The 26,712-nt window shown below is 44.1% G+C and overlaps 1 protein-coding gene across 6 annotated transcripts; it reads right to left on the bottom strand.

Annotated features, from left to right (window-relative positions):
• Window positions 1-3,507: 3,507 nt before the first annotated feature.
• On the bottom strand, window positions 3,508-21,878 carry Slc26a2 (solute carrier family 26 member 2). Of its 6 annotated transcripts, NM_057127.1 has the most exon segments (5): window positions 8,183-9,853; window positions 11,632-12,353; window positions 13,684-13,813; window positions 14,336-14,470; window positions 21,640-21,858. In NM_057127.1, coding segments are annotated over 2 exon segments (2,220 nt in total). In that variant the 5' UTR covers window positions 12,331-12,353; window positions 13,684-13,813; window positions 14,336-14,470; window positions 21,640-21,858; the 3' UTR covers window positions 8,183-8,332.
• Between the last annotated feature and the right edge of the window lie 4,834 nt (window positions 21,879-26,712).

Here is a 26,712-nt window from a genome sequence, read left to right on the forward strand (position 1 = left end):
CAAAATCACTGTAAGACTTTTTGCTTTGTTTATTCTTATTTAATGAGAAAGGCTTCATCTAAGTGCCCTGACCACAGTAAATATGTGTTTAAACTTACTTTTAAAAAATATTTATTTAGTTATTTTATACGAGTACACTGTCGCCGTCTTCAGACACAACAGAAGGCGGCATCAGATCTCATTACAGATGGTTGTGAGCCACCATGTGGTTGCTGGGAATTGACCTCAGAACCTCTGGAAGAGCAGTCAATGCTCTTAACCACTAAGCTCCGGTTTAATCTCTCCAGCCCCTATTTTTTTAACTGAAAAAAAAGGGGGGGCCCAGTGAGGTGGGTCAGTGTGTAATGATACTTGCTGTGCTGTTCTGGCAGTATGAGCTCAACTAATCCCAGAACCCACGGGGGAAGGACCACTCCCCAATGTTGCCATCTGATCTTCACGAATGCACAGTGGCACATGTATTCCATCTGTTCGTCTGTCTGTCTGTCTGTCTGTCTGTCTGTCTGTTTTTCTATCACCCCCCCCCCCATGGTGTTCTAGGAATTCTCTCTGCTGGGCTCATATCCAAAGGGAAGGAAACTGAGATTTATTGCTGGCCTATTTATGTCTATAATGTTTAATCTGCAATCATCTAATCTTTCTAGAAAACCAGTACAAACATACAATTTCAAGTTACAGAACTGTTAAGTAACTATTCACGCTAAGGGCAGACTTCTTTAGAGTGTAGTTGCGTACTGCTGCCACCAGAGGGCAAAGGCGGACTACGTAAGGGAGAAAGCTTGAAGAACCCTTAGGAACATCCAGCCCCAGTAGCTCTGATGTGGTAGATATGTCAGGGAAAGGTAAGCAAATAGGAGACACAGAATGAGGGCCTCATTCAATGACTAAAACTTGAATTAACTGTGCCTGAGTATGGTGGTTTGCATATGCTTGGCCCGTGGGAAATGGCACTATTAGGAAGTGTGGCCTTGTTGGAACAGGCATGGCTGGATTGGAGGAGGTGTGTTATTGTGCAGGCAGGTTTTGAGGGCTTAGTGCTCAAGCTCCACCCAGTGCAGAAGAGAGACCCTCTTCCTGGCTACCTATGAAAGATAGTCTCCTTCTGGCGGCCTTTGGATAAAGATACAGAACACTCAGCTCCTTCTAGAGCACCATATCTGCTTGCATGAAACTACAAACCAGCCCCAATTAAATGTTGACCTTTGTAAGAGTTGCCTTGGGGGGCTGGAGAGATGGCTCAGTGGTTAAGAGCACTGACTGCGGGGTTGGGGATTTAGCTCAGTGGTAGAGCGCTTGCCTTGCAAGCACAAGGCCCTGGGTTCAGTCCCCAGCTCCGGGGGAAAAAAAAAAAAAAAAAAAAAAGCACTGACTGCTCTTCCAGAGGTCCTGAGTTCAATTCCCAGCAACCACATGGTGGTTCACAGCCATCTGTAATGGGATCTGATGCCCTCTTCTGGTGTGTCTGAAGACAGCTACAGTGTACTCGTACATAAAAATAAATAAATAAACCTTTTAAAAGAACCCTAAAAAAATGTTGCCTTGGTCATGGTGTCTCTTCACAGCAATGGGATCCCAGACTAAGACAGTGAGACCATTTAACCTACCCCGTTACATATCTCTTCATTGAAGACTTATTTTTCAATCTATGAATATTGTTGGCAATGTAATTGCCTCTTTATAGGTATGTTCCAGAAATGAACTAAAGAAATAATATACACCAGATATATCTGTGTTTGCAACAATACTTTACCTTACAATATCGGTACTACGTTGTTTTCTGCACTATCACCCTCGAGAAGCTCAGCTGTAGAGGTTGGGGGAATGAATGAGAAACATCATTTCAGTATGCACAGACTACACAGGAGTGCAGGAGTTGGAGCCCCAAGGACCCACTAATTAGGAGGAAATTTATGGGAAATGTTGCTAAGAGCAAAGGACGACTGAGACATGTGAGGCAGGGAGGCCCAGGGAGTTGGTGGAAAAGGTTGGGAGACAGCTCCAGTGGGACAGCGTGAAGACCTAGGGTGTTAACTGTTGCATTTGGGCACACCTAAGGCGAGTGGTTGGCATGCTGGGCAAAGACTGTGTGTTAGAGCAAAGGCTGGGGTGCAACCGAGGACAGAGCTTATCTTCTTTCTCCTCTCCTTTCTGATCTCAAAGGAAGTCTCAAGCAGAAAATCCTACTTCATGCCAAATGCTGGGACGACAGGCATGTACCGCCATGCCCAGTTAAGGCCAGAGCTTTTAAGGACTTGTCATCTAGGCCTCTAATTTTGAGCTTATCCTGAAAACACCAAGAACTACTGCTGAGTTGTAATTTTTTAAGTTAAATAATTCCTAACTAGAGTTGGGCGTGTTGGCTCATGCCTGCAATCTGAACACTTTAAGAACCTTGGGATAAATGCAGTTAGTTATGGGCAGGCTGCAGTCCTTTTTAAAAAATTGTGTAGGATGTATTCTTAGATTTATGAATGAGACACCAAAAAAAAAAAAATGAAAGTGTTCTCTACAGGGCCCAGGATGCTTGGTGCTGTGCAGACACTGTACAGAATGGCTAGAACAGTTAACTCCTTCACTCTGTTGAATGATAGTGAGGTTGGGGAGAGAATCCGAAAATTGCTGTAAAAAGACTAGAAACCATGTGCCCATACTCAGTTGAGAAGGCATCAGAACACCTCCTGGGAGACGCTGCAGGGCAGGTACAGAAAGTGTTAGCACCAGTGCCTTCCAGGCAGACATGATGGCGCATGCCTGTGACCCTGACACGCAGAAAGCTGAGACAGGAGATCAGCAGTCTGGACTATTTGGCAAGGCCTTGTGTCAGACAGACAGACAGACCAGCCAACCAACAAAATGTCTAAATGTGCGCCATTAGGAATGTCACTAGGTTGTCACCCTAAGCTATCTCATCTCTGATGCGGAAATGCAGCTTAGGCATCTCCTGCTCAACCAAGCGGATTGGGGCTTTCTGACTGATGTTACAGGAGCCAAGCACTGCGAGAGCGGAGGGGTCCGGAAGCAATCTCCCACTCCTGTTGTTCTCACTAAAGTAACTGAGTCTCCAGGGGACAGCATTGAGCTCTGTCTATCACAGATGCTTGAGTACAGGTGAATGAGGTACTATTCATTTATTGAGACAACCTTGACTGTCCCATCTCCCTGCCCCTGCCTCTACCCACTGGGTGCTGGGGAAGCAAGCCTGTGTCACCACACTAAGATAGCATTTTCAGATTCACTGGTAACCAGGGCTGGAGAGATGGCTCAGTGGTTAGAGCACTGGCTGCTCTTTCAGAGGACCAGGGTTCAATGCCTAGCACCCACATGGTAATTCACAACTGTCTGTATGTCTATTTACAAGGGATCTGATTTCCTTTTCTGGCCTCTGTGGGTACTGCATACACATGGTACATAGACATATATGCAAGTGAAATACCCCAAGACATTAAAGTTAAAAAATTTTAAATCAAATTCACTAATATCGAAATGTCAGAACTCCCAACACTAAAATAATTTACACAGTATCATTTTATTATAACAATTTATTAACAAAGAAATGGCACCCTTAAATCTCAAATACATAGAAGACCTTATAAAATAAGCAATACAAACATATTCTTCCAGATGGAAATAAATGATTGACAGCTCCCTCCCCTCAATGGGAAGCACCACACCCTGGTCTGAAGGACAGGTGGGCACTCATCTATGGGGGCAACACTGAGGCACTTCAGTAGTAATCAGGCCTGGCCAAGAAGGGTGGTGACGGCTAAACCCTTTGTCATGTTGTCTGCATTTGTACACAATGCTATGAAGTGGGAAAGCCAGGCTAGGTAGGTATTTTTACACTTACTGCTAAGACACAGAAGCCATGGCAGCATCAGGACTGAGATCCCAATTTCCCAAATGATTTGCCTTCAAGAGGAGGAAGGAGCTATTTGGTTCTATATTTCTTGCTAGGGATACAATGCAGAGTGTGGGATTATCCCCAGAATAAGTCTGTTAAGGTTGCACATTGAAACCCTTTGTGACCTAGCAGCTATGACAGACTAGAATACAGTGTCTCCAAAAGGCATCTGTTACTCTCACTACCTAGTCTGACACTTCAACATGCTCTTATTTTAAACTAAGTCATAGGGTACAAAATACATACTCAAAAATATACTAGCATAACATTTATTTGAGTTTCTAATTATACTTAGCAGATTTACTTTAAAATTTCAGTTACAAAATACTTTTGGTAAAAAAAAAAATAGTTCATGATAAAAATTACCTTATTAAAAATGCCCCCTTCTACATCTAAACCCTCCATTTCCAAGTTACTATTTAAAAAAAAAACCTTTAAAAAATTTACTTTTAACACAAAGTAATTCAGTTATACTTTATGAAATAGCCTATACCAAGCCAGCTGGTGCACTGTTTTGTCCTGTGATAGTATAGTTTTCATGCTTAAACTTAGCACCCAAATGTACTATGATCCATGATTTACTAAAATCTTAATATATAAAAAAAGGAGTTGGATGACGAATGGGTCCCAACAGCTAGCTAGTTTTCTTTTCTCTTCTTCTGGCAAAGTCTCACCAACTATCTCAGGCTGGCCAATCCTCCTGCCCCAGCCTTGAAGTGCCTCACAGGCCACTGTGTCTACTGAGTCTAATTAGCAACCCATCCTTTCTGCAACTTAATTTAAAGCCCAAATTTAAATTAAAACACCACCAGAATTAAGATTCCGAGAAGAATACAAAGGAACAAAAAATTAGGCACAAATGTAAAGCTAATCATCTGGAGAATTCCACTTTTCTGGGGAACCAGTCTTGCCTGGATATACCTGAGTGGCACTCTTCCAGCTCAGACCTCAATCTGCCCCCAGCTAAGTTATCTCTCTCCATGAAGCACTTCTAAGTCCCCCTGGAACACTGACGCCCAGACATTGGGACTATGCAGAAGTGTTTACTTCTGTGTAGAGAGCCTTCAGCTCATCCCTGTCAGCACCTCCAAGAAAACATGGAAGTGAGGACACTAACAGGGGACACAGATCTCCAACCATCATTGTAAAGGAAGAGACTGTCCTCAAACTTACTGCACCCCTTTCTATACTTTGCGGACTGGGGTTAATCCTGGCAATATGTTCTTAAATGTCAAACTGCCAGGTACATCCCTGCACAGGAACACTGTTTTTGCCAGAATGTAGCCAGAAGCATTAGTCTAATGAACTCATCTATCACCTCCATGCAGTCTCAAAGTTCCCCACTCACTGTGCTGAAAATTTGATATAAATCATACATGTTCCACTGACCCTGATTAAAATTAACTAAGGCACCTGCCAGTTACTCTGTCTGAGATACAGTACTGCAGCCACTCAGCTCACGGGGGACAGTACTCCTGAGCAGGCCCACCAGACTTTGGATACAACGTGAGAATACACTTCTTAGCTCTTTGGAGCTTTGGTGAACCCATGACTTTCCCCTTCTAGAAACAGAACTTATTTCTAACATTGCTCTTAGAGGTACGCTCCTGAACCCTGATCTTTCTGTGGGGCTTACCACAATCTGGATCCAGCCAGGTCTCTTCCTTTCTGGTCAATACAGACTTTGGTGATCTGTCCTTTCACTCTCCTCAACTGTGTTCTTTTCCTAGCAGGCCTACACACACACCAGCTTATTCCACCCTGGGCCTGTTAACTCCAGCACCTGGAGGCTGAAGCAGGAGACCAACAGTTCACACTCACCCTTGGCTACTTAGTATGTTTGAGGCCAGCCTGTGCCACATAAAACCTTGTCATAAAATACACATAGACATGCACACTCTGTATTTCAAATAAACGAAAGTTGTTTAACAGCATTCAGGTTCTATTCTGTAAACAATCAGGAAATAGTTTACATCTAATGTTCAGGATAAGCAAGATAACTTATAAATATGTTTATAAATATGTTTATAAGCTTATAAATATGTTTAAAGCATCAAAAGAAAATGGCTTCTTTTGTTGTTTCTGTGCTGGTGGTAAATTAGGCTTTGGTTCTAAATCTGATTCCTTCAAATATCAGCAATCAAAATCAATTTTGGTGTTCGATTTAGGAAGATATCAACCCAAAGAGAAAGGTGGCAACAGCCTCTAGTGCAGTCGTGTTTAAAAAGCAGGATTCTGTTTGCTTTTGTGGGACAAACACGGATCAGGACGTAACTCGGGAATTTGCTAGTGCACAGGTAAAGCTCCAGAACCCGTTAGAGCCACACGATGGACTTACAAGTCAGTCAAGGGCATGTACTTCCCGCCAACACTGAACCAACACTCCTCTTCTATGCTGGTGTTGAATGGAGTATAGAGTTATCTTAAACATGTGTTTTAAAATAGATGTGCATGTGTGCCCGTGTGTGTGCGTGTGTGCCCGTGCGTGTGTGTGTCCCATGGAGGTCAGGAGAGGGTTAGATCGCCTGGAGCTAGTTGCAGGTGGTTGTGAGCTGCCTAATGTGGGTGCTGGACACTGAACTCGGGTCCCCTACAAGAGTAGCAAGTGCTCTTAATGCCTGAACGCCTCTCCCACCCCCATTGAACGTGTACCTACTAGTCTGTCCCTGAGTACTAAACATCTTAACAGTCTTAATTCCAACATGGCCTGAGGGAAGGCAAGAGGGATTTTCAAAAATGACTAGGAAACTGACTTTTCAATTATTCATAAAGATAGGGAGACAAAAGGACAAGCAAACAGCAGTCGACATTTCTGGAACTCTAGGACAGAGTCCAGAGGGATGGCAATGTGGATGCTATCAACAGAACCACTAGAAACCCACATTTTCTACTCTGATGCTTTTACTGGAGTCCTAGAAAGCCATTTCCCACATAAGCAAGCAGGAGGACTCTGCCACTAAGAAACTGCAGGGGCAGTTTCTGGAGCTCACGTCTATAAACTGTTTGAGAGCATTCCACCTCACATGGTTCGTCACACGGGGCTTGCTGCCCACAAACATTTTAAATTGTTCGGTATGTAAGAACAGGCTAAAATGATTTTACAATTCAGAAACTGTTACTATAATAGTTTGACTAAATGTTTTAATCTCATTTGAGTCCTTTATTCCACATTTGGGAGAACTTTTCTTACCTGTCAAAGCCCTTTTCTGAAGAAACGACTCAATTCATAATCTGCAGCCAGCTACTGAGAATGACACACCAATAAATCTAGGGTTCTGTGAAGGTTCGAAGTCCTCCTGCATTAAAAGTGGCCACAGACATCAATATTTATCATAAAACAACAAGGTGCATGGCAGTAAGCATCAGCACTGCATTCACATCTGCAAAGTAATGATGGATGTCCTCTGTGCTCATCCACAAACGGCCACTTCTATTTAAGAAAGACTACCGACCCCCAGCAGATCCCTGATAAAATGCCTCAGTGGCGGGATGGTAGCATTTCTTAAGGGGAACTGTCATTCATTCTTTCTTGGCAAGAATGTGCACCACAAGCGCAACAGTGTGGTAAGAAGCGGCTGAGCCAATATCCTGCCTTCCCTGACAACACTGCCATGGTGTTTGAAAATGCCAATTTAGCAAAGATTCCCCGGGAAGCATGAGAATACATCAAAGGTGAGATGGAGCTTAACAGGAGACAAGTTCTCAAAGACAAAGTCTTCCACTGCTGCTCTGGTTTTGAACTCTTTCCTTACCTACTTATTCTGAATAAAAAGGGAGGACTATCACATCTGATGTTTATAATACAGGTTCTATACAATAGTATCAGGCTGGCTGTGGGGGCCAGATTCTTTTATGAGACTGGCACAGTTCCTGCATGAAGCAAGATGGTGATTTCCAATTATCAGCAAGAGATCTTACTGCTGTCTGGGGAGCAAACCCCAAACAGAGGCACACCAGCAGGGTCAGGACTCGTCTCCTTCAGTCCTTGGGCTTCAGCAGCCTCTGTATCAGCAGCGCTGCCTCCTTTTTCCCCCTCTCCCGAGCCATGCGAAGGCTCCAGTGTGTGTAAAGCAAACCCATTTTTACCTCCCTCTGCGTCCTAGAGGGCAGAGTTCAGATACACAGTCAGTCCCTAAAGTAAGGCGATTAAACTGGGGGGCTGCTTTAAAGTTCTGTCCTGTTTATACAACTGTACCCCAAGAATGCTATCTGCACAAAAGCTGGAAGCCATAACAGTTACTTCTTTTTGATTCTACCCAACCAAAAGCTCTACCGCACATGAGACTATCGAAAGGCTAGCTGCAAAGGAAGCCATCTCACATGTACACTGCTTCCTCCTTCACAGGAGAAAATGCTGCACACTGAAACTGGCAAGACACTCTTCTTCCTTCTATTAGCTTTCCCAGTCACCAGAAAGACTCATTAATTTTCTCAGTCACCAGAAAGACTCAAACCATTGACCACACACACTCCTTTCTCCTTCTGAGACTCTTCTGCAAAAGCTACTGCTTCAGACAAACTGTAGAAGAGAAGATTTTCTTCTTCCTTTTTGCAATATTCTCCTTTGGCTAAGGAATCCCTCACAGAAGGATTGCACTGAGCCAGTAAAACCTGGATACCAATGGCTTCATAATCCCGGCGAACTTCTTTCAGTGTGTGGATCCCTGCTGTATCCAAAAACTGTATTGCACTACAGTCAATCACAACGGTGTGCAGCTCCAAGGGATCATGGGAAAGCTGCATTGAGACTTCATCCGGGTCCCCATGGAAAGTCACTGTTTCCTCTTTCAGTTTCCTTTTTGCTGCCTTTTTCCAGGCTGCTTTTACCAAGACTGGGTTTAGCGTTTTCTTGTACAAAGCTGATTTAAAGCATTCTTTGTTTATGTAGTAGAGAGGGGCTATGAAGCGGAAAACCTTGATGCCTGACTTACTCCGAAGGTTCTTGTAAGTGGAGATGGACTCGAAGATTTCAGATTCTTCTTCCAAACCAAGCAGTGAAATCTTTGGCATCTGAGTACGGAGAATCACACAAAACATTGAAAAACAAACCCCAACGAGCAGGCCTATTTCAGTGCTTAACAGAGCAGAGGACAGCATCGTCACAAACCAGATAACTGTGTCCATTCTGCTGAGCCTCCACATCTTTGGCAGGTCTCTAAATTTCAGAAGTGCACCCCGGAGATTTACAATGGTGATCACACCAAGGACACATTTTTGGAGGGAATAGAATAAGGGAGCTATTAGCAGAAGGACCAACAGAAGAACGAGGGATGTCACTATAGCGGACAGTTGGGTCTGGCAACCTGTTGACTCTTTAACCAGTGTCTTTGCAAGGGCGGCACTAGTAGTTATGCAGTGGAAGAAGGAGGGTATGATATTGCAAAAGCCAATGGCATACATTTCCTGATTGGCTTTCACCGTGTAGCCATGTTTCTTGGCAAACATCTCAGAAAGTGATACAGTGATAGCAAAACCAATGATAGAAATAGCTATGGCATCAACAGCCACATTAGGAATGAGGCTCCAGTCTGGCGCTTGGGGTGGCATAAACCCGGTGGGAATTTGCCCGGCAATACTGGAATTGTAATTCTCATTGAGTTTTCCAAAATGAGAAGCCAATGTGGCTGCCACAACGACAATGAGCTCAGTTGGAATTGGTGCCGGGAGCTTGGACTTGAAGTATTCGTTGAGCTCTTTGGTTGGCACAAGGACCAGGAGACACAAAAGGCTGGTGATGAGGTCACAGATGTTGGTCTTATGAATATTTCTGAAGATGTGGATCCAGGTAGTAATGACTGAGCCTACACCATTGCTCCGAGGAAGGCTCAGCCCCAGGAGGTACTTGGCCTGAGACGTGAGGATGGTGAAGGAGGCACCAGTGACAAACCCGCTCAGCAAGGCATCTGAGAGGTAGACAGACACAAAGCCCACTTGAAAGAAGCCCATGGCTACCTGGAAGGGAGCATATGCAAGCATTAGGCGGAAATGGGAATGAGCTCTTCAGCTTCTTACTACCTCAGCCTTCCCTGCCTGGCTACAAGCTATCAAATACCACAGAGTGTCAGAGCTAAAAGAAATGCAATCAACCTTACGGTTTTCATGTCACTATGCATGCAAGCTTCCAGTAGTCAGACTCATCTGCCCAACCATAGCAAGGACTTAGGGCTTCTACCCTACACAATCATCTAAAACTGGACCACCACTCAGACTGCTTCCAAAAAGGACTGTTTTCAAGGTTCCAAACAAATGTATACAAACTCAAAAGGAACCAAGCAGTGATGGCACACACCTTCAATCCCAGCATTGGGGAAGCAGAGACTGGTAGATCTCTGAGTTCAAGACCAGCCCGGTCTATAGAACGAGTTCCAGGATAGCCAGAGCTACATGGAGAAAAGTTGTCTCAAAAAAACCAAACAAAAACCAAAAAACCCCCAACAAAACAAAACAATCAACCAACAAAAAGCAAACCAACTCAAATTGGAGAAATTCCTCTATTTCAGAAAACATTTTCTCCAAATTAAAAATTATTACCATTAAACTGAAGGTTTTTCACTTTTATTTTTGGAGTTAAGATCTCATGGTCCCAGGGCAGCCTTGAACTTTGCCAACGATGACCCGAAACTCTGGATCCTCCTGCCTCTACCTCCTAAACGCTAGGATTACAGCAGGCACAGACCATGAAAGTAAGATTTAACTGGCAGAAAAACTGATTCACATCTGAACTGAACCTATCTGATTCAGCAGTAATGCTACATCCTCCTCTGCCCACATCTTCAGAGTCCTGCTACCTCTTCCTCCCTTGGTGAGATACACTGAGAAGAAAGCCAACATGGACTCTAGGAACACAACCCCTCGCCCCTTCCTTCTGTCTCTCCCACCTCATCTAAGTACCAAACAAGGCAGCTACTCTTCCCCTTCCTTTCCGGGCTCCAAATGCCTGTAACAGACAACAGGTTTGATGCTGGTATTGATTTCTGGATGCTAAAAGGCAGGGACATAATCATAACAATAGATTAGTGGGTTCTATAGGATACTCAAGGAGGTTTTAATTTGTAATCATTTCTCTTGGCTGGTAAATGATGGTCCTCAAGTTTCCCTCTCCCTCTTCATCAATCCAAGAGAACTATTAAATTCAGCAGAAGTCTCTCAGGATTGCAGTTACTCTAAAGGAAGGCAAGAGCTAGCAATAATGTCAACCACTTTGGTTTTCCTCTTTGCCCTCCCCCACTCCCTGCCCCATCCTCCTGCCCTCTCGTCTGACTAGTCACAGTGATTTTTGCCAGAAACCCAGTGTTTCCAGCATACAAAAGTTAAGAATTGTTCTAGCTGGCCTGAGGACTCTTTCTGGTCTTACGTTTTTAATAAGAATCTGACTGTTGCTGCTTAAGAAGTAGTCTAGGAAGAGCCCTGTCTTACAGTGGAATCCATGGTTTGGCTTGGGGCTCTACCATTCATCTCTTTAGCACTCTGTCAGTGGTAGCAATATTACAACCCCTAGCAGCCTACATACCAGAGATCCTGTGTGTAAAGATTGTTTTTGCCAGAAATAACCAATGGTTATGTCTCCCTCCTTCTTTCTTCTTCCCCAAGTGTCTCAGGCTCTCACTATGTAGCCCTAGATCTTGCTCTGAAACCAGGCTGGCCTCAAACACCTGCGTTGCTCCTGCCCCTGCCCCTATCTCTTGAGTGCTAGGCTCCTATACCCAGCCTAAATGCTCACCATTTCTTACCTGATAAACTCCAGCCATGAATGTCACAGTGCTGCCAATTTTAATTGCATAACAGCTTTTGTCACAGAGTCCGTCTAATGTATGGTTTACTACCACACATCCATTTGAAAACATTGCTATGGAAGATGATGTAGTATCAATGTCAGGGCAGGCTTTATGTAGTTCTCGGTCAACTACCTCACCAATCATAAGGCACAGTATTCCAAAAATGCCCACAGAGATGTGGCGGGAGGTACCAAACAGGAAGTAAATAATGCTGGCAAAAAATGATGTGTACAGACCATAGATAGGTTCCTGGCCAGCCAACAGGGAGTAAGCAATAGACTGGGGCACCAACAATATACCCACAATCAGGCCAGACATCATGTCACCTAAAATGTTTTTCTTCAGATCATATTTTGGGAGCCACCTCAAAACAGGAAAAAAATCAAAAATCCTATTTCTGATTTTGGTTGCATTACACTGGCAACTCTTCTGAAGCTTTCTCATGACAAGCTGTCTGATGTTAGTATCTGGTTTCTCATGGAGTTCCATGTGGATCCTACGAAAAGCTCTTCTCCGATCACTGGGCTCAAACTGCCTTAAGTCAGTGCTTGATCCTCTTTGAGCCCCCAGGGGGAGCTCAGGTGGGAAGCCATAGGCTTCTTCAGGTAAGTCCCTTGGTGAAAGATTATGCTGCTCTTTATTTTCTGAAGACATTCTGGAGACAGATGCTTTACTTCCTACCCCAGAGGAAAAAAATACATGTTAATTTATAAAATAGTTCTCAGCGCTCACATATATCAGCAATCTTACTTATCATTTGTGAGGTTGAAGAATTCCATTTGGGGGTGTTTGAGACAGGGTCTCACTATATAGCATTGGCTGACCTGGAACTTGCCATACAGATCGAGCTAGCTTCAAACTCACAGATATCCACCAGCCTCTACTCCTTCACATTGGAATTAAAAGAATGGGCTACTCTGCCCAGACTGGGCATAGATGACCTGCATATCTGCTCCTTAAGTGAGGCTCATTGGCCCTGGAAGCAGACTATAAACAAGTCAAAACAAATCATTGGTTGGTACAGAGCCTCTCAAGAAAGACAGACAGCGACCGCTAAGGATTCTCCTGTGTATCCCCCTGGATCCCCTGGAGAGTTTTCTAAAAAAAAAAAAGAAAAGAAAAAAAATGAGGGTCAGGTGATAGTGGTGCACACCCTTAATTCCAGCACAGCCGGGGCAAAAGTATGAGGGGAGGCAGCCTTTCTCTGTTCCATATGCTACCAATGGTCTTTCACAGGCTGAGTAGAGAAATAATGTTGCCTAGAACCTCCACTTGGAAGATAAACAAGAAACCCCACATCTCTGGCCCTGAAACTACTCATCTAGTACCAAAGGACCTGCCTACCCTAGGAACTAGAACAGAACAGAACAAAACCAAAACCAAACCAAAACAAACCCAAAAACAACAAAAGCCAAGCTCTTAAAGGAGCGGATGGTCCAGTGACTAGGACACACTTTGAGCTTGGCCTAGCATGGCCATCTCTCAGTCAAGACTTCATTTCATTAAGTCCTGCTGAAATGCTGCCACTGCTACACATCACCAACCTATCACCTTAGCCCAGATGGACCCATTCTCCTGTATCCTGTGACATTCTGTACCTGTGACTGCAGATAGGAGCCTCTGCAGCTCCTGCAGGAAAGGCAATGCCTTTCTGTCCACCAATGTAATCACCACCAAGCGCATCACTGAGATTTACAGAACTTTAGCTGGTTTACAGAAATATTCAAAGAACAAACTCATTGTGACTATGACCAAATGGAGACAAATAGATGGAGAACTCCGGAAGTTTGAATTGACAGGAAAAAAAAAAAAAGAACCTTTATCAGGTTTTATAGACCTATCATTACCAAGGTGTTACAATCTAACAAGAAATAGGATATAAGAGGTCATATCCTATTTAAGAACACAGGATGCAAAAAATTACCCATTACTTAGGATGAATAAGAGAAAAATAATAATGGTTTTGATGGTCTTTGAGGGAAAAGTCAGATCTAGAAGACAACTGACCCTGAGCAACTCAAACAGGTTAGTGTGCTGGTCATTAACTCAGCATCTGTCTTCTCACTTCCTGCTCTCCTGAGCCTGCTTGAGTTACTTCCTGTCTGGAGTAGCCTTTGGTCAAGAGGTTTTTCTAAACCTAAGGTAAGAAAAAGAAATATTGAAACATTGTAACCAATAATAACCAGGTCTAAACTTCACCTCTGTGGCTACTATAGATAAGAAGGAAAATAAAAACAAATTTAAAAATGTCTGAGAAAGCAAACTAAGAAACAAATGAAAGTGCTAAAAGTGAGAAAAACAATAGAAAAAGTGAATTCCTGTGACAGGCTTACCAGTAAACTTGACGCAGTCAAAGAAAGACTCAATGGACTCAAAAGACAGCTTAATAGAAATTATTCAAATGTAAAACCACTCAACAACAAAAATGTTGACTGTAATAGAAGAGCCAAGATTTTGGTATGTGGCATATCAAGTATTTAAGCATAGAATTAAAATCCCCAAAGAAGAATACAAGAGAACAGGCAGAGGAAGCATCTCAAAGTTGAGTGGCCAAGAACTGTTTAACAATCTCGAAACAGTGAAGTAGAGGTCCAAGAATCTTGAGAATGCCCCAAAGAACAGGCAGAAAAGCAACTCCCCAGCCATCACCACCACTTACCAATCACTGTTACTCAGAGGGTGCTTCTGAAGACAGACACACATCACTTATGGAGGAACAAAGACAGGAATACAGCACATGTCCTGGACTTAATGGAAGCCAGAAGATGATGTCTTTAAAGCAGCAACTTTACTCCTAGAAATCCACAATCAGAAAAGAATCCTTTAAAAGATGGAGACACTGAATTTATTACCTGAGATCAGTGTGTGTCCACATGTGTGCGAATGAGAAAGCCTGTACGCTCACCCCCTCACCCCAGATCTATTAAGACAGTGTTCGACTTTAAATAAACCAATTTTGAAAATAAAAAATTTAAAGATCTACATTAATCACTATGTAACCTTGGCTGCTCTGTTAATTATGTAGACCAGGTTGACTTCAAACTCATAGACATCCACTTGCTTTTGCCTCTTCCCAAGTGCTGGGATTTAAGGCATGCACCACCATGCTCAGCTTGCTTTCTATTTTACTTCATGCAGATGTTCGTTTTGCCAGCATGCATGTCTGCGCATTATTTGCGGTCAGTGGCTGTGGAGTCCAGAAGAGAGCTTTGGATCCTCTGGAATTGTAATTACAGAAGCTTGTAAGCCATTATGTGAGTGATGGGAATTGAATTTAGGTCCTCTGGAAGAGCAGCCGGTGCTCTTGTCTGCTAGGCCATCTCTTTTAGGCCCGATAATTAAATTCTTAGATCTGTCATTTCTTGTTTAAAAAAAAAAAAGACACTACAGAGCTACAGCCCTTTGAGTGTGTCGCTCAGTGGGGACCTACAATACTGACCCAACAGCCTAACGCACTTGCAAAGGAAGCCACTGGGGAGGAGGAAGGCAAAGAGCCACGATGATTCACAGGAGCTGAGAGCCTTGAGTGCACAGCCTAGTCTCACGACACAGCTTTTAAAACTTACCCTTCACGTGGTTACTTGTTTTCCTCTCATACATAACGGATAAGAGGATAAGAGATATGAGGTCTGAGCTCATCCACTGCACACACAGGCGTGCAGCTCAGGCATTACAACGCTGTCCACACACTGACAGTCAGATCCTGGAGGATTCAGTACGACACAAAGAACCAGGGCACGGAAAACTGAAACAAAGCCTTTTTGTTAGACCCAAGACTCAGACACTCATGCTAGCTCCTTTACGTCTCCATGCTGATATTCCTGTAAAAGCATGCTCACTGTCACTATTTCACGTGGGTCTAAAACCTCAAATCAGCCACCCAGATGAAACAAATAAGATTATCTCATTAGCCTTAAAAATAATGAGGGTGTGGGAACAGAAATAGAAAGCTGAATGTCTGCATGCAGAAGAAGGAAAGCAGACCATATCTACCACCTTGCACAAAACCTAAGTCCAAATGGATTGAAGACCTCAATATGAAGCCTGTAATACTGAAACTTGTATGCAATAATTTTATGATGACCCCAAGCACCGGAATTTGACAGATGATAGGTGCTTCTTTACAGCTTTTTGATGAGGCCTCCTTGGTAGGATCCAGGAGAAGCAAGCCTGTGTCCAGCAGCAAACCGCTGCCCATTGCCGTACGAGGTGTGCTGACATGTACACTAACCACCACATGGCTCCTTGTGCACTTCAGCCTGCCATCGTTGTTTTCTTCAAACCTCCTTGCAAATGACACCCAGAGTCTCTGAACACAGCAAGACTTATGGAGAGGAGAATATTCTTGGAGAAAAATGCTTAATGTCAATAGAGCAATTCTGAATGTCTTCATCCATTCTGAGAGATATGCTTTAAAGTCTGGGTTAGCAGACTCAACAAAAAGGTTTCAGGTCCCCAGAACCTCTCCTCACCAATGTCAATGGAAACTTCTTTGAGATAGCCATTATTCCAGGATTCTGTATAATCCATTTGACCCATCTGGGTCACAACTGTCTGGTTACTAACTGGGCAGACCTGACTACAGTGTCCCTTTACAAGGATTGTTCAGGAAAGATTCCTATTTCTTGGTCTTTCAGAAGCCGCTGAATACATACATTGTATACAACTAGAATAATGCCCATCTATAATCTCACACTTGGGAGGAAGAAGTAGGGGGATCAACAGTTCAAGGTTACCCTCAACCTACACAGTACAGTAAGCTTGAGGCCAGGCTACATGAAACAGACAAACCTCTATCTTTATCTCTATCTACCTTACCTTGCCATTGTGGCTATGTCCTATATCTCCATCCCAAACATGGCATGTGGCCCCATATTGCCACACCATCAATGACTTCTTTCCTGCTTGCCCAGGACCAACTAAGGGCAAAAACAGCCTAACTGATGACTTACTGCCATCATTTCAGCAGTCTAGTCCTTTCATCAAGTTCCAGTGGGCATCTAGTCTAGTGGTTCCCAACCTGGGCATCTTGACCCCTTCAGGGGTCACCTAAGACTACTGGAAAACACAAATATTTGGATATGTCACAGAATCCTGTGAAGGCTCACTCTCTCTATACTAAACAGAAACACTGGTATAGTCTCCTCTAAGAGGCCTCTATTTTCTTTCCCCCATGCACCCATGTCCAATCAGCAGTCACGAACATTAAGCAGCTGGTGCTGGGTTGCGGCCTTCAACTCCGTGCCTTTTCCTGACATCTCCATCTATTTCTTTGGGAGGTGAGCAAGTGGAGTGTTGGGCTTGAACCAGGCCTCATATACTAAGCAGGTTCCTACAGAAGACACACCTTGAAGACAGCATCTTTCAAAATGGTGTGGAAATAGAAATAGAAAACTGAATGTCTGCATTCAGAAGAAGGAAAGCAGACCACATAAGTCCAAATGGATTGAAGACCTCAATATGAAGCCTGTAATACTGAAACTCCTATGCAAACCAAAACAACTTTCGAGATTTAATGTTACCCCAGTCAGAATGGCTACTACCAACAAATAACTTACAACAAATGCTGGAAAGGGTTTGGGGAAAGGAATTCTCATTCACCATTGGTGGGGTTGCAAACTGATCCAATCACTCTGAGAATCTGTGTGGAGATTCTTTAAAAGCTAAGAATAAATTTACCCTATGGCCCAGCTATGCCACTCTTTGGTATATGCCTGAAGGATTCAACACCCTATTATACACCTGCTTACCTGGAGGACCTGAGCTGGGTCTAGCCTGGGCAAGACTATAGGTTGCTTCCCTCCTTTGGCACCTTCCATGGCACCTTCTGGAATTATGAAAGCTAGTCATCAGGAAGGGCTTATTTTCCAGTTATGTTCATTGCTGCTCTATTCCCAATAATTAGGGAATGGAAACAATCCCAATTTCTTTCAACATGTTAACAGACAATAAAACTAAGACACATATACACAGTGGAATACTATTCAACTGTAAAGAAACTGAAATTGTGATAATTTCAGGTAAATGGATGGAATGAGGAAATCTTACATTGAGGGAGTAACACAGACCCAGAAGACCACACAATCTCTCTTGTCTGTGGTGTCTAGCCCCAGACTTCCATGTGTGAGTATGGACCTGGAGTAACCACGGAAACCTGCAATATCGAAAAGGACTCTAGGAGGAGGGGGTGGAGCCCTAGAGAGGGGAATAGCAGGTTTCAAATTGTTGGTCAGTGTGGTGGTTTAAGTAGGTATGGCCTGGACAGACTCATGTGTTTGAATGCTACGCCCATAGGGAGTGAGTGGCACTATTAGGAAGTGTGGCCTTGGAGTACATGTGTCACTGTGGGGGCAGGCTTTGAGGTCTCCTATGCTTAAGCTATGCCAGTTTGGTACACAGTCTCCTGCTGACTGTGGATCAAGATCTCAGCTTCTAGAGGACCATGTATGCCTGCATGCCGCCACGTTTTCTCACATGTCATGGAGGAAACCTCTGAAACTGTAAGCCAGCCATAAATTAAATGCCTTCCTTGACAAGAGTTGCCCTGGTCATGGTGTCTCTTCACAGCAGTAAAACACTAATTCAGTCAGGGAGTCCAAGAGTCACCCAAAACAATATTGGCTACCGCTGTTGCCCTTGGAGCTTAGTTTCTAAGCAGGACCCAGAGGATTCTAGCTTGGTCAGACCTGAAAGCATCCTCCCTGAGGACCAGCTTCCATGGAAACATGCAAGCTTCCTAAGAAGAAAAAAACACAACCGTCCCACTCAGCTGGGATACCTGTGAACCATGATGATTGGCATAGCAAGATACCCTTAAGGGTGCAATGGTGGCATTCATATCTTTGTGAGTAACCAACAGCTGTCTGACTGGACTCAAGGCCTGCTCACAGGAGGACTTTATGCCCAATATTGTAAACCTAGCCAAGTACTTAGGGCTAGTGAAGTCATCGATCTCAGAGGACTTACTGTTGGCAGTTTACTAATCCAGCTTGATACCAAACAGCATTCTAAGTACCGTCTTATGCCCACAGGTAAGTGTAGCTTTTACCCTTTATCAAAGACACTTCTCTTTGCAGCACACAGATGCAATCACAGAAAACCACAACAGGTCAAAAGACAGAGAACGACTGATTGTGGGGTGCCAAGCCCCAATGGACACATGCACAACACAAGACCTGCACCTAAGGTTCAGGGGATATCGTGGAAGGGGCTCGGGTAGGGGGCAGAAAGAGGTCTAGAGGACTGGGAAGTCGGTTGTGAGGCTGCATTACTGAAATGATACCTCAACAGTGTGGCTGCCTAACAAGACCTGAGCAAGTCTGACACCAATAGATACAGAAGGAGGAACTCTCACTGAGTCCCACCCCTAGGCAAAGAACCACAGGAAACTGAGGAATGCTGAACGTGGGTAAATTAGTCTTCCCCAGGGATGACACGCCAAGTGTCTTAGCCAATTCCCAAGTGGCCAGCCCTGAAATCATACACACACAGGTAACACTAAACAGACTCAGCACATTATATTTATATCAGCACACTGAGTTTATATATTTATGCACCTGTAGATTATGTAACGACAACAAAGAAAAAGAAGGCAAAATTTGAGAAGTGAGGGGGGACATGGGAGGGTTTGAAGGGAAGAAATCAAAGGGAGGAAATGATATTATATTTTAATTAATAATTAAGATAAATTTATAGTTGTGAGTGTATATATGCATATATAGTATACATGCCTTTTTAATTTAAAAAAATTTATTATTGTATGTGTAATGTGAGGTCCTGTGTGCAGGCACATACAGGAGTATTTTGACAACTTTGTGAAGTCAGCTCTATTGTTCCACTTCCTTCTACCTTTACGTGAGTTCTGGGGATTGAACTTGGTAACCACACTTATGCAGTAATTGTCTTTATCCACTAAACCACTTTGATGAGCCTCCACTGTATTTTCTGGAACAACTGAACCCAAAGCTCAGAGTTTTAGCCAGACTGGCTGGCCAGGGAGTTCCTCCTGTCTCCATCTCCCAGGACACTAGCAATGGTCACGGCCAACTATTGCATGCCCTCCAGTGTATGTTTTATAGTATATGTACACCGAATTATTCTTTCATCTTCTATTAGGAACAGCAATATAAAATTTACATCTGTGCTATAATCTGGTGCTCTGGCTTCCTCTGTAATTTTTTGTTTATTTGTTTGTTTCTTCTAGCTGGAATGTCCTTCCCCAGTTAAATTCACACTCGTTCTTTTTATTTTTCTCAAATGTCACCTTACCAATCAGCTCCTTACTAAACACAATACGTAAAAATAGCACCCCTCCTGTCTCCATGTCTGCCTTAAGGGGCCATCTGCCCTTCTCTTTGGCTTGACGTTTCCCCCTATGGCCTTTGTTTTGTCATTCCTATTATATATTCACTTCTAAAAGATTCATTTGAAGTATGTGTATATGTGTGTGTGGTGTGGTGTGTGTGTGTGTGTGCGCACATGCATGTGTGTGCACAGGTGCCCTTGGAGTCCAGAAGAGGGTTCGAGAACCTCATCAAACAGGTGATTGTTAGGCATCCACCAAGGGTCCTGGAACTTAACTCAAGTCCTCTGCTGGAACAGTTATTCTCTGAAGCATTGAGCCATCTTTTTAGCTCCTACACTTAGTTTAAGCTGTAACCTCAAGTTGCTTGCATAACACCTATTAAGTGCTTTACAAGTATTTGTAAAGAGGACGAATGATGGTTTAAGAGCTTTGCAGGGGGGAAAAAAGGAGGAAGTAATGCCTTTATTCACAATCTAACTCACCAAGCGTGGGCATCTCTTTCTGTAGACACTAAAACCAAGCCTGCATCAAAACACTACTTTGCTAAACATCTTCTTGGGGTTTTGCTCACTCAAAGCTTATGTCTACTTTTAAAACTTATCCTAAAATCCAATATGGAGATCTCCAAAGCCCCAAATATGTTCATCTCTAGCTTCTCCTCTGGGAGGCAGCACATCACAGTGCCACACAAGGGTTTTCAGCATAGGTTTCAGATAAAAATGCAGACTCTTGGGCCTGCCCCTGCAAATCATAGGAGACAGAAGGCGCTGTATTCCGGGTGATGCTGGGCTAGTGATCCTGGGACCACAGCTGACAAATCAATAAGCAACATCAGGTCACCACTCAGAGCCCAGTTACTATTCAATAGCTTGACGGTACTGGGTGAAAACCACTCGGAGTCAATTTCTGACCTGTAAAATGGAGAGACTCCCAAATACCTCACATAAATGAAGATCTCAGAATAGTACAGTACAGTACTTATGCAGTATACAATAGATATTAGGCTCTGTCTCTTACAGTCCTTAACATTCCTAAATGACCTTACACTTTAACGGTTTAAATTTCATAAACAAGATTTTCCTCTGAATCCAATACTAGTGTGAACTGTATATCACACTAGTTCTAGACGCCTCATAAGAAAAAATCGTGGGATTAGAGCTATGAGTATAGTTCAAAAGAATAGTTGGGGAAGGACTTCTGTTCAATTCCCAGCTCCCTACAGCCAGAAAGAGCCCTAGAGCAAAAAGAGGAAAAATAGCAGTAGCATAGTGCCAAAAAGGGAACTTGATGTCTGAATGCTTACATCCCTCTAAATCCCAATTTGTGAGAGAAAGGGACGCAGCATTGGGGAGAGGTGGGGTTCACTTACTAACTCTGTCAGGACTTGCTCTGTCTTTTTAGGTATCTTCTCAGCGCGTCCGTTCACCTAACTACTGAAAGAATCCCAAGTCTAGTGACTGTAAAAGGATTTCTGCACTTTTGCGTCTAAGAGTGGAAGGTGGAGACAGGGCTTCGTTCCAGCCCGGACACATCAGGTCCGAGGCGGCCCGGCTAGCACTGGGCCACCGCAGGTCTGCCAGGTCAGTCCCTGCCGGGTTTTGTCTCGGCTGCAGACGCACTGCTGACCGCAGAGCTCCCCTCTCGCCTCCGGTCCTCACCTTAATGCTCCAGTCCGCCAGACACGGGCTCCCACGGCACGTCCTCCGGCAAGACTTGGCTGCAGGGACGCCGCCGCACGGGTACAGGCAGTCTGGCCGCGGGCGAGCTTCCCTTTAATACCCCGGCAACCGTCCCCGCCCATGGTCCGGCCCCAAGGAGGCAGCAGCTAGCCATGGTCACCGTAGGAAAGGTGCGGAAGGAACCCGGCAAGGCCCGCGGCGTGGCAGTCACGTGGCATGGTGGTGTGGACCGCCGGCCAATCACCTGGGCCGGCCGGCGACAACCCCGCCCCTCGACCGCTTGCTTCTTCGTGATTGGCTGTCCTGGGCTACAAGCCAAGTCTGAGTCTTCAGTGGATCCCGCGATCTACTGCGTGGACTTACGCTGGGCGGGAGGTCGCGGAAGGTCCCTGGGCCCGCGGAGGCGCTCCCCGAACCCAGCTTGCCTCTGAAGGCTTCGAATGGCCACAGGCTCTCGCCCCCAGGACTCACCCAAGAGTCAGTAACCAGAGGGTCCTTTAAAGTTGTAAATGGAAGTGTAAAGATAAATATGAAATTTCGCCCAACCCTTGTTGACACCTTTCTCTGATCGTTAGGGAGAAAAATCAAAGGGTCTCTGTGCTGGCCCTACCCAAGTGCTGAGGTTAAAGATGTGCACTCACACAGCTCAACACATTTTACTCAGTCCTCAAAACTTGAGGAAATACTGCACTATGATTTGCTTCTTTTAAAATATTTACTGCTTTAAAGGTTTTTTATTACATTTATTTGTGGGGGTGAGATAGAGGGTATGTGTGTGTAGCTGTGTTTGGGGTGCACTCCTGTGAACCCTCCGACCGGATAGCTCCGGCCCAGCGTGAGTCCACGCAGTAGATCACCGTATCCACTAATTGGTTCTCTCTTCTCTTCTACCACGTGGATCCTGGAACCAAACTCAGGTTGTCAGGCTCGACAGCAAGCAGTTTTACCAACTGAACCATCTTAAAGACCTGTCTTTTGTTTTTGTCGGTTGGTTGGTTGGATGTTTTTTGTTGTTTTAAGGTCTCACTCTGCAGCTTAGCTCTTGACTAATTCTGCTTCAGCTTTCCCAGCGCCTACAGGTGTGAACCACCACACTTGACTGTGACTCCCTTTGTAGAGTGAAGAGAGATGTGACTCACACAGTAGGTGAGTTGCTGCAGTAACTCCCAGCAGTACAGGCAGTAAGTGACTGAGTATAACCGGTACCAGCTAAATGCAAAGCCCAGTTTCTTAAATCACAACCCTGGCGAATAAAAAAAAAATCTCCTCTCATCCCCGAACTCAACAGAAACCAGTAAAGGCTGGCCAGATTTAGTAAAAGCAATGGTCTGTCTTCTTTTTTGTCAGTCTGTGCCAATCTTTGTTACAGATGAAGAAACTGAGAGTCACAATATTCATCAAGATATTATTTGTCGGGGTTGGGGATTTAGCTCAGTGGTAGAGCGCTTGCCTAGGAAGCGCAAGGCCCTGGGTTCGGTCCCCAGCTCCGAAAAAAAGAACCAAAAAAAAAAAAAAAGATATTATTTGTCAGGACGATGCCACCAAAAAGCAGGTGGAACAGATACGAAGTTTGAAGGAACCTATCAGATGCTCAAACCTAAGAACTCTCAACCATGTCCGGGGGCCAGGGACTGAAGCAAGGATTCCGCCGTAGGTCAGCCATTGTGGCTTTCCCTCCCCTTTCACCCTTCCCAGCTGCTGCTCCCTGCTGCATCTCCCCAGGAAAACATTCCACAGAACCAGACTTTGGCCTGAACGTCCATCTTCCCTTCAGTGGTGCTCTGGGAGAAGATAACCAGTTTCCAGGCTGCTGCTGAATTGCCTAATAATCTGCTTTAACAACAGGTCAGCAGCCTGGCCACTCAGCACCTAGATCTCTTCAACCTCCTGTCTAAGCCTGAGCATTGGCCCTTCTGCTACTCTTCCGGTCCTGGAAGTTGAGTGTGGCAGCCTGAGAGCAACGTGTGTCAGTTATAATGTATTCTTCCCTAAACATCTCTATCAAAGAGTAGCCTCGGGGCATTATGAGCGGGCAAAGAATCATTTCAGTTAAGGGCCCTATCAGGATTCTCCCCTCAGCACTTCTGACCTTCCAGTGGGACAGGCTACTGGTTTCTAAAACCCTCTGATGTTGGGGTGCCCTGATATTTAATGATCTGTTTCTAACAGTCTATATAGATGTTTTACTTTTGGGGGGAAAATCAGTCTTATTGCTTTTAAAAGTAAGTGACACAGAGTCAAGTTAAACTCAAGATTAATGGCAATCTGAGGATGGAGTTTAGAGGATAGCATGTCCTTAGGATGTATAAAACCCTGGATGTTCATCGGGGGAAAGTAACCCTCTCTCACACCCTCCTTTACTAATTCATTTTTATCCCTTTCTAGAGACACCCTCTATAGCAGCTTCCTCTGTCGCCTTCCATGTGCAGTTTTTCTCATTACTTCTCAGGTGAAACTATACATTTTAAAAACAATGTAAAGATTTAACCGATGTTCAGAGGGGATTTGGGGAATTTTTTTTCTCTTTTCTTTTTGGTGTTGGCATCTGAGTCAAGGCAGTGACTCACCTATATTCCTATTCTGCTAGTATTCTTTTTATAACTATAGATACTCTTCCTCCACCTGTCACCCTCAGTCCCTAAAAGGGTCTAGTCTTTCAGGACCACTTGGGGGCTATTATACAACAGGGGAGGAAAAATCAACATTCTCAGGCGCCATGAAGCAACCATTTCTATGATTAGCCTTGAAAGAAAATTTTCTTTGAGTGGAAAAGCCAACTAGCTAGGAAAAAAATAAGATTTTTTTTAAAAAATTAAAGAACCTTCTTCTGTAAGGTTAAGAAAAAAAAAAAACTATGCTTTGTGGGATTTTTTTAATGAAGTAGCTTTGAGATTTCCCTTCACTGGAGAGGTAGCATCATCCCTTACGCTCTTACGCAGTTGGTGCTCCAGAGAAAGGGGGACCCATACTAGGAAGGCCAAGCACTGCAAGGCTTCTGAGCCCCAGCTGAGAGGAAACTCAGTACATTCCAGGGGACCATGCCATCAAAGTGGACTAACAGCCTGAAGGTTCTTATGGGCTGACCAAGCAAACCTTCACTCGATCATAAGGTGGACCACCAATTAGAACGATTGGGATCGAATGTCCTGCCAGCACTGCAGAGTGGGCACTTGGAATATATAAAATTTGATTTGGAGAAAGAAGAGAAATGTGATTCTCATACCCACTGGGAAAGGAGCTCACATCACTTGTTATAAATATTTGAGTACAGAAAATAAGCAATCTCAAGCTACAGTATCCAGGTTGCTTTCAAGAACATAGGCTAAGAACTGTAGGAGATGGGCACTTGAAATGAAACGTGAACTTGGCATTAGAATATTGACTTTTAGAGGGATGGGATAGGGGGTTTCCAGAGGGGAAACTGGGAGAGGAAATAACATTTGAAATGTAAATAAAGAAAATATCCAATAAAAGAAAAGAAGGAAAAATTAAAAAAAAATTAAAAATTGACTTTTGAATTATTTGATTAAACTCTGTCAGATAGCCAAGACAACATCTTACAGCATTAGACTTGCACTTGTTCTCTTTCTGGTCAAGAGTTTGATCAAGGAAATTAGAAAGTGAGCCAGGCAGTGGTGGCACATACCTTTAATTCCAGTACTTGGGAGGCAGAAGCAGGTAGATCTCTGAATTAGAAGCTGGCCTTGTCTACAGAATCAGTTCTAGGACAGCCAGGAGCACACAGAGAAACCCTGCCTCAAACAAACAAAACAAGACAAGACAAAAAGTACTGTATAACCACAGTTTCATTTTTAAAAATTGCATAATTGGGAAAGAAAGATGGAGGCTAGCTCAGCTGGTAGAGGGCTTGCCTGACGTGCATGAAACCCTGGGTTCAATCCCCAGTACTGCATAGTGACTCATGCCTGTAATCCCAGCATCGGAGGCAGGAGGATCAAAGCCAAAGAATCCTCAGCTATGTAGTGAGTTCGAAGCTAGCCTAAAGTGGATGAGTCACTTTTAGAAAAAAGAAAGAAAAGTGTGTGGAGGGGGAAAAAAGAGAGGGAAGGGAAGGGGAAGGAAGATATGTCTCTGGGTGATAACTGCTGTATTCTCCTTATTTGCCTGTACCTTTCAAATTTCCTATATCATGAAAATGTAATAATAACAGTTTGTTTCAATAAAAGGAGCCAGGCATGCTAGTGCACAGCTCCCGGATTCAGTAGGCTGCGGCATGTGAACCGCTGTCTCCCAAGAAATTAAAAGGAGAGGGACACAGCGAAGGAGGGAACAGAGCCAGGAGAGATGGCTTTTGGGACCACAGACAAGAGAGAGTGTGGGGTATACTATGAGACCCTATCTCAAAAGAAAATAAGAAGATATTAGAGAGATGGGTGTGTCTGTCACTGTCCTCATTAATCTTTATTTTCAAATTAATACAATCTAGAGTCAGCTGGGAAGGGAGAACCTCAAATGAAGAGTTGCTGTGGTCCAAATGTCCTGTGGCTGGTCCGTGAGATGTCTTCTAAATAATTGATGTGGGAGAGCCCCGCCTACTCTGGGCAGCACCATCTCTAGGCAGATGGGGCTGTGATGTATAAATGAGGTAAGCAGGAGCCTGTAAGCAGCATTCCTCTGTGACTCCTGCTGCACTTCCCGTCCTGATTGTCCTCAGCGGGGGACTGTGACCTGAAAGTGGAAGCCAGATAAGTGCCACCACCCCCTCCCCCCCCCTTGGCCAGGGCTGTTTTATCACAGCAACAGAAAGCAAATGAATACTGCCTCACGTTTGGCTTACGTGATCATTTTTGATAGCTGTGTTTACTGAGACCCTGCTGTCCGTGGTTTGGTATATCAGCCTCGATATCAGTCTCCCAGCAATTCTGTTAATAAATGTCATTGTTATCTATCCTTTGCAAATAAAGAAACTGATACAGCGGTTTAAATAACTTCCCCTAAGGTAAAAAAAAAAAATGTTCACTGAAGGAACAGGGTTCAAACTCAGCTCTCTGGCTTGGATGGCTGACTAAATGTGTGTTCTCACCTGCTGTC

This window comes from Rattus norvegicus, chromosome 18 (assembly GCF_036323735.1).
Source record: "Rattus norvegicus strain BN/NHsdMcwi chromosome 18, GRCr8, whole genome shotgun sequence".
NCBI lineage: Eukaryota > Metazoa > Chordata > Mammalia > Rodentia > Muridae > Rattus > Rattus norvegicus.

What these genes read in the sequence shown, in the direction of transcription:
- Slc26a2 (XM_006254788.4), bottom strand. Translation starts at nt 12,330, where the DNA reads ATGTCTTCAGAAAATAAAGAGCAGCATAATCTTTCACCAAGGGACTTA. An exon ending in TCATGGCTGGAGTTTATCAG is followed by an intron (nt 9,854 to 11,631) that starts GTAAGAAATGGT and finishes GCTCCCTTCCAG; the next exon opens with GTAGCCATGGGCTTCTTTCA.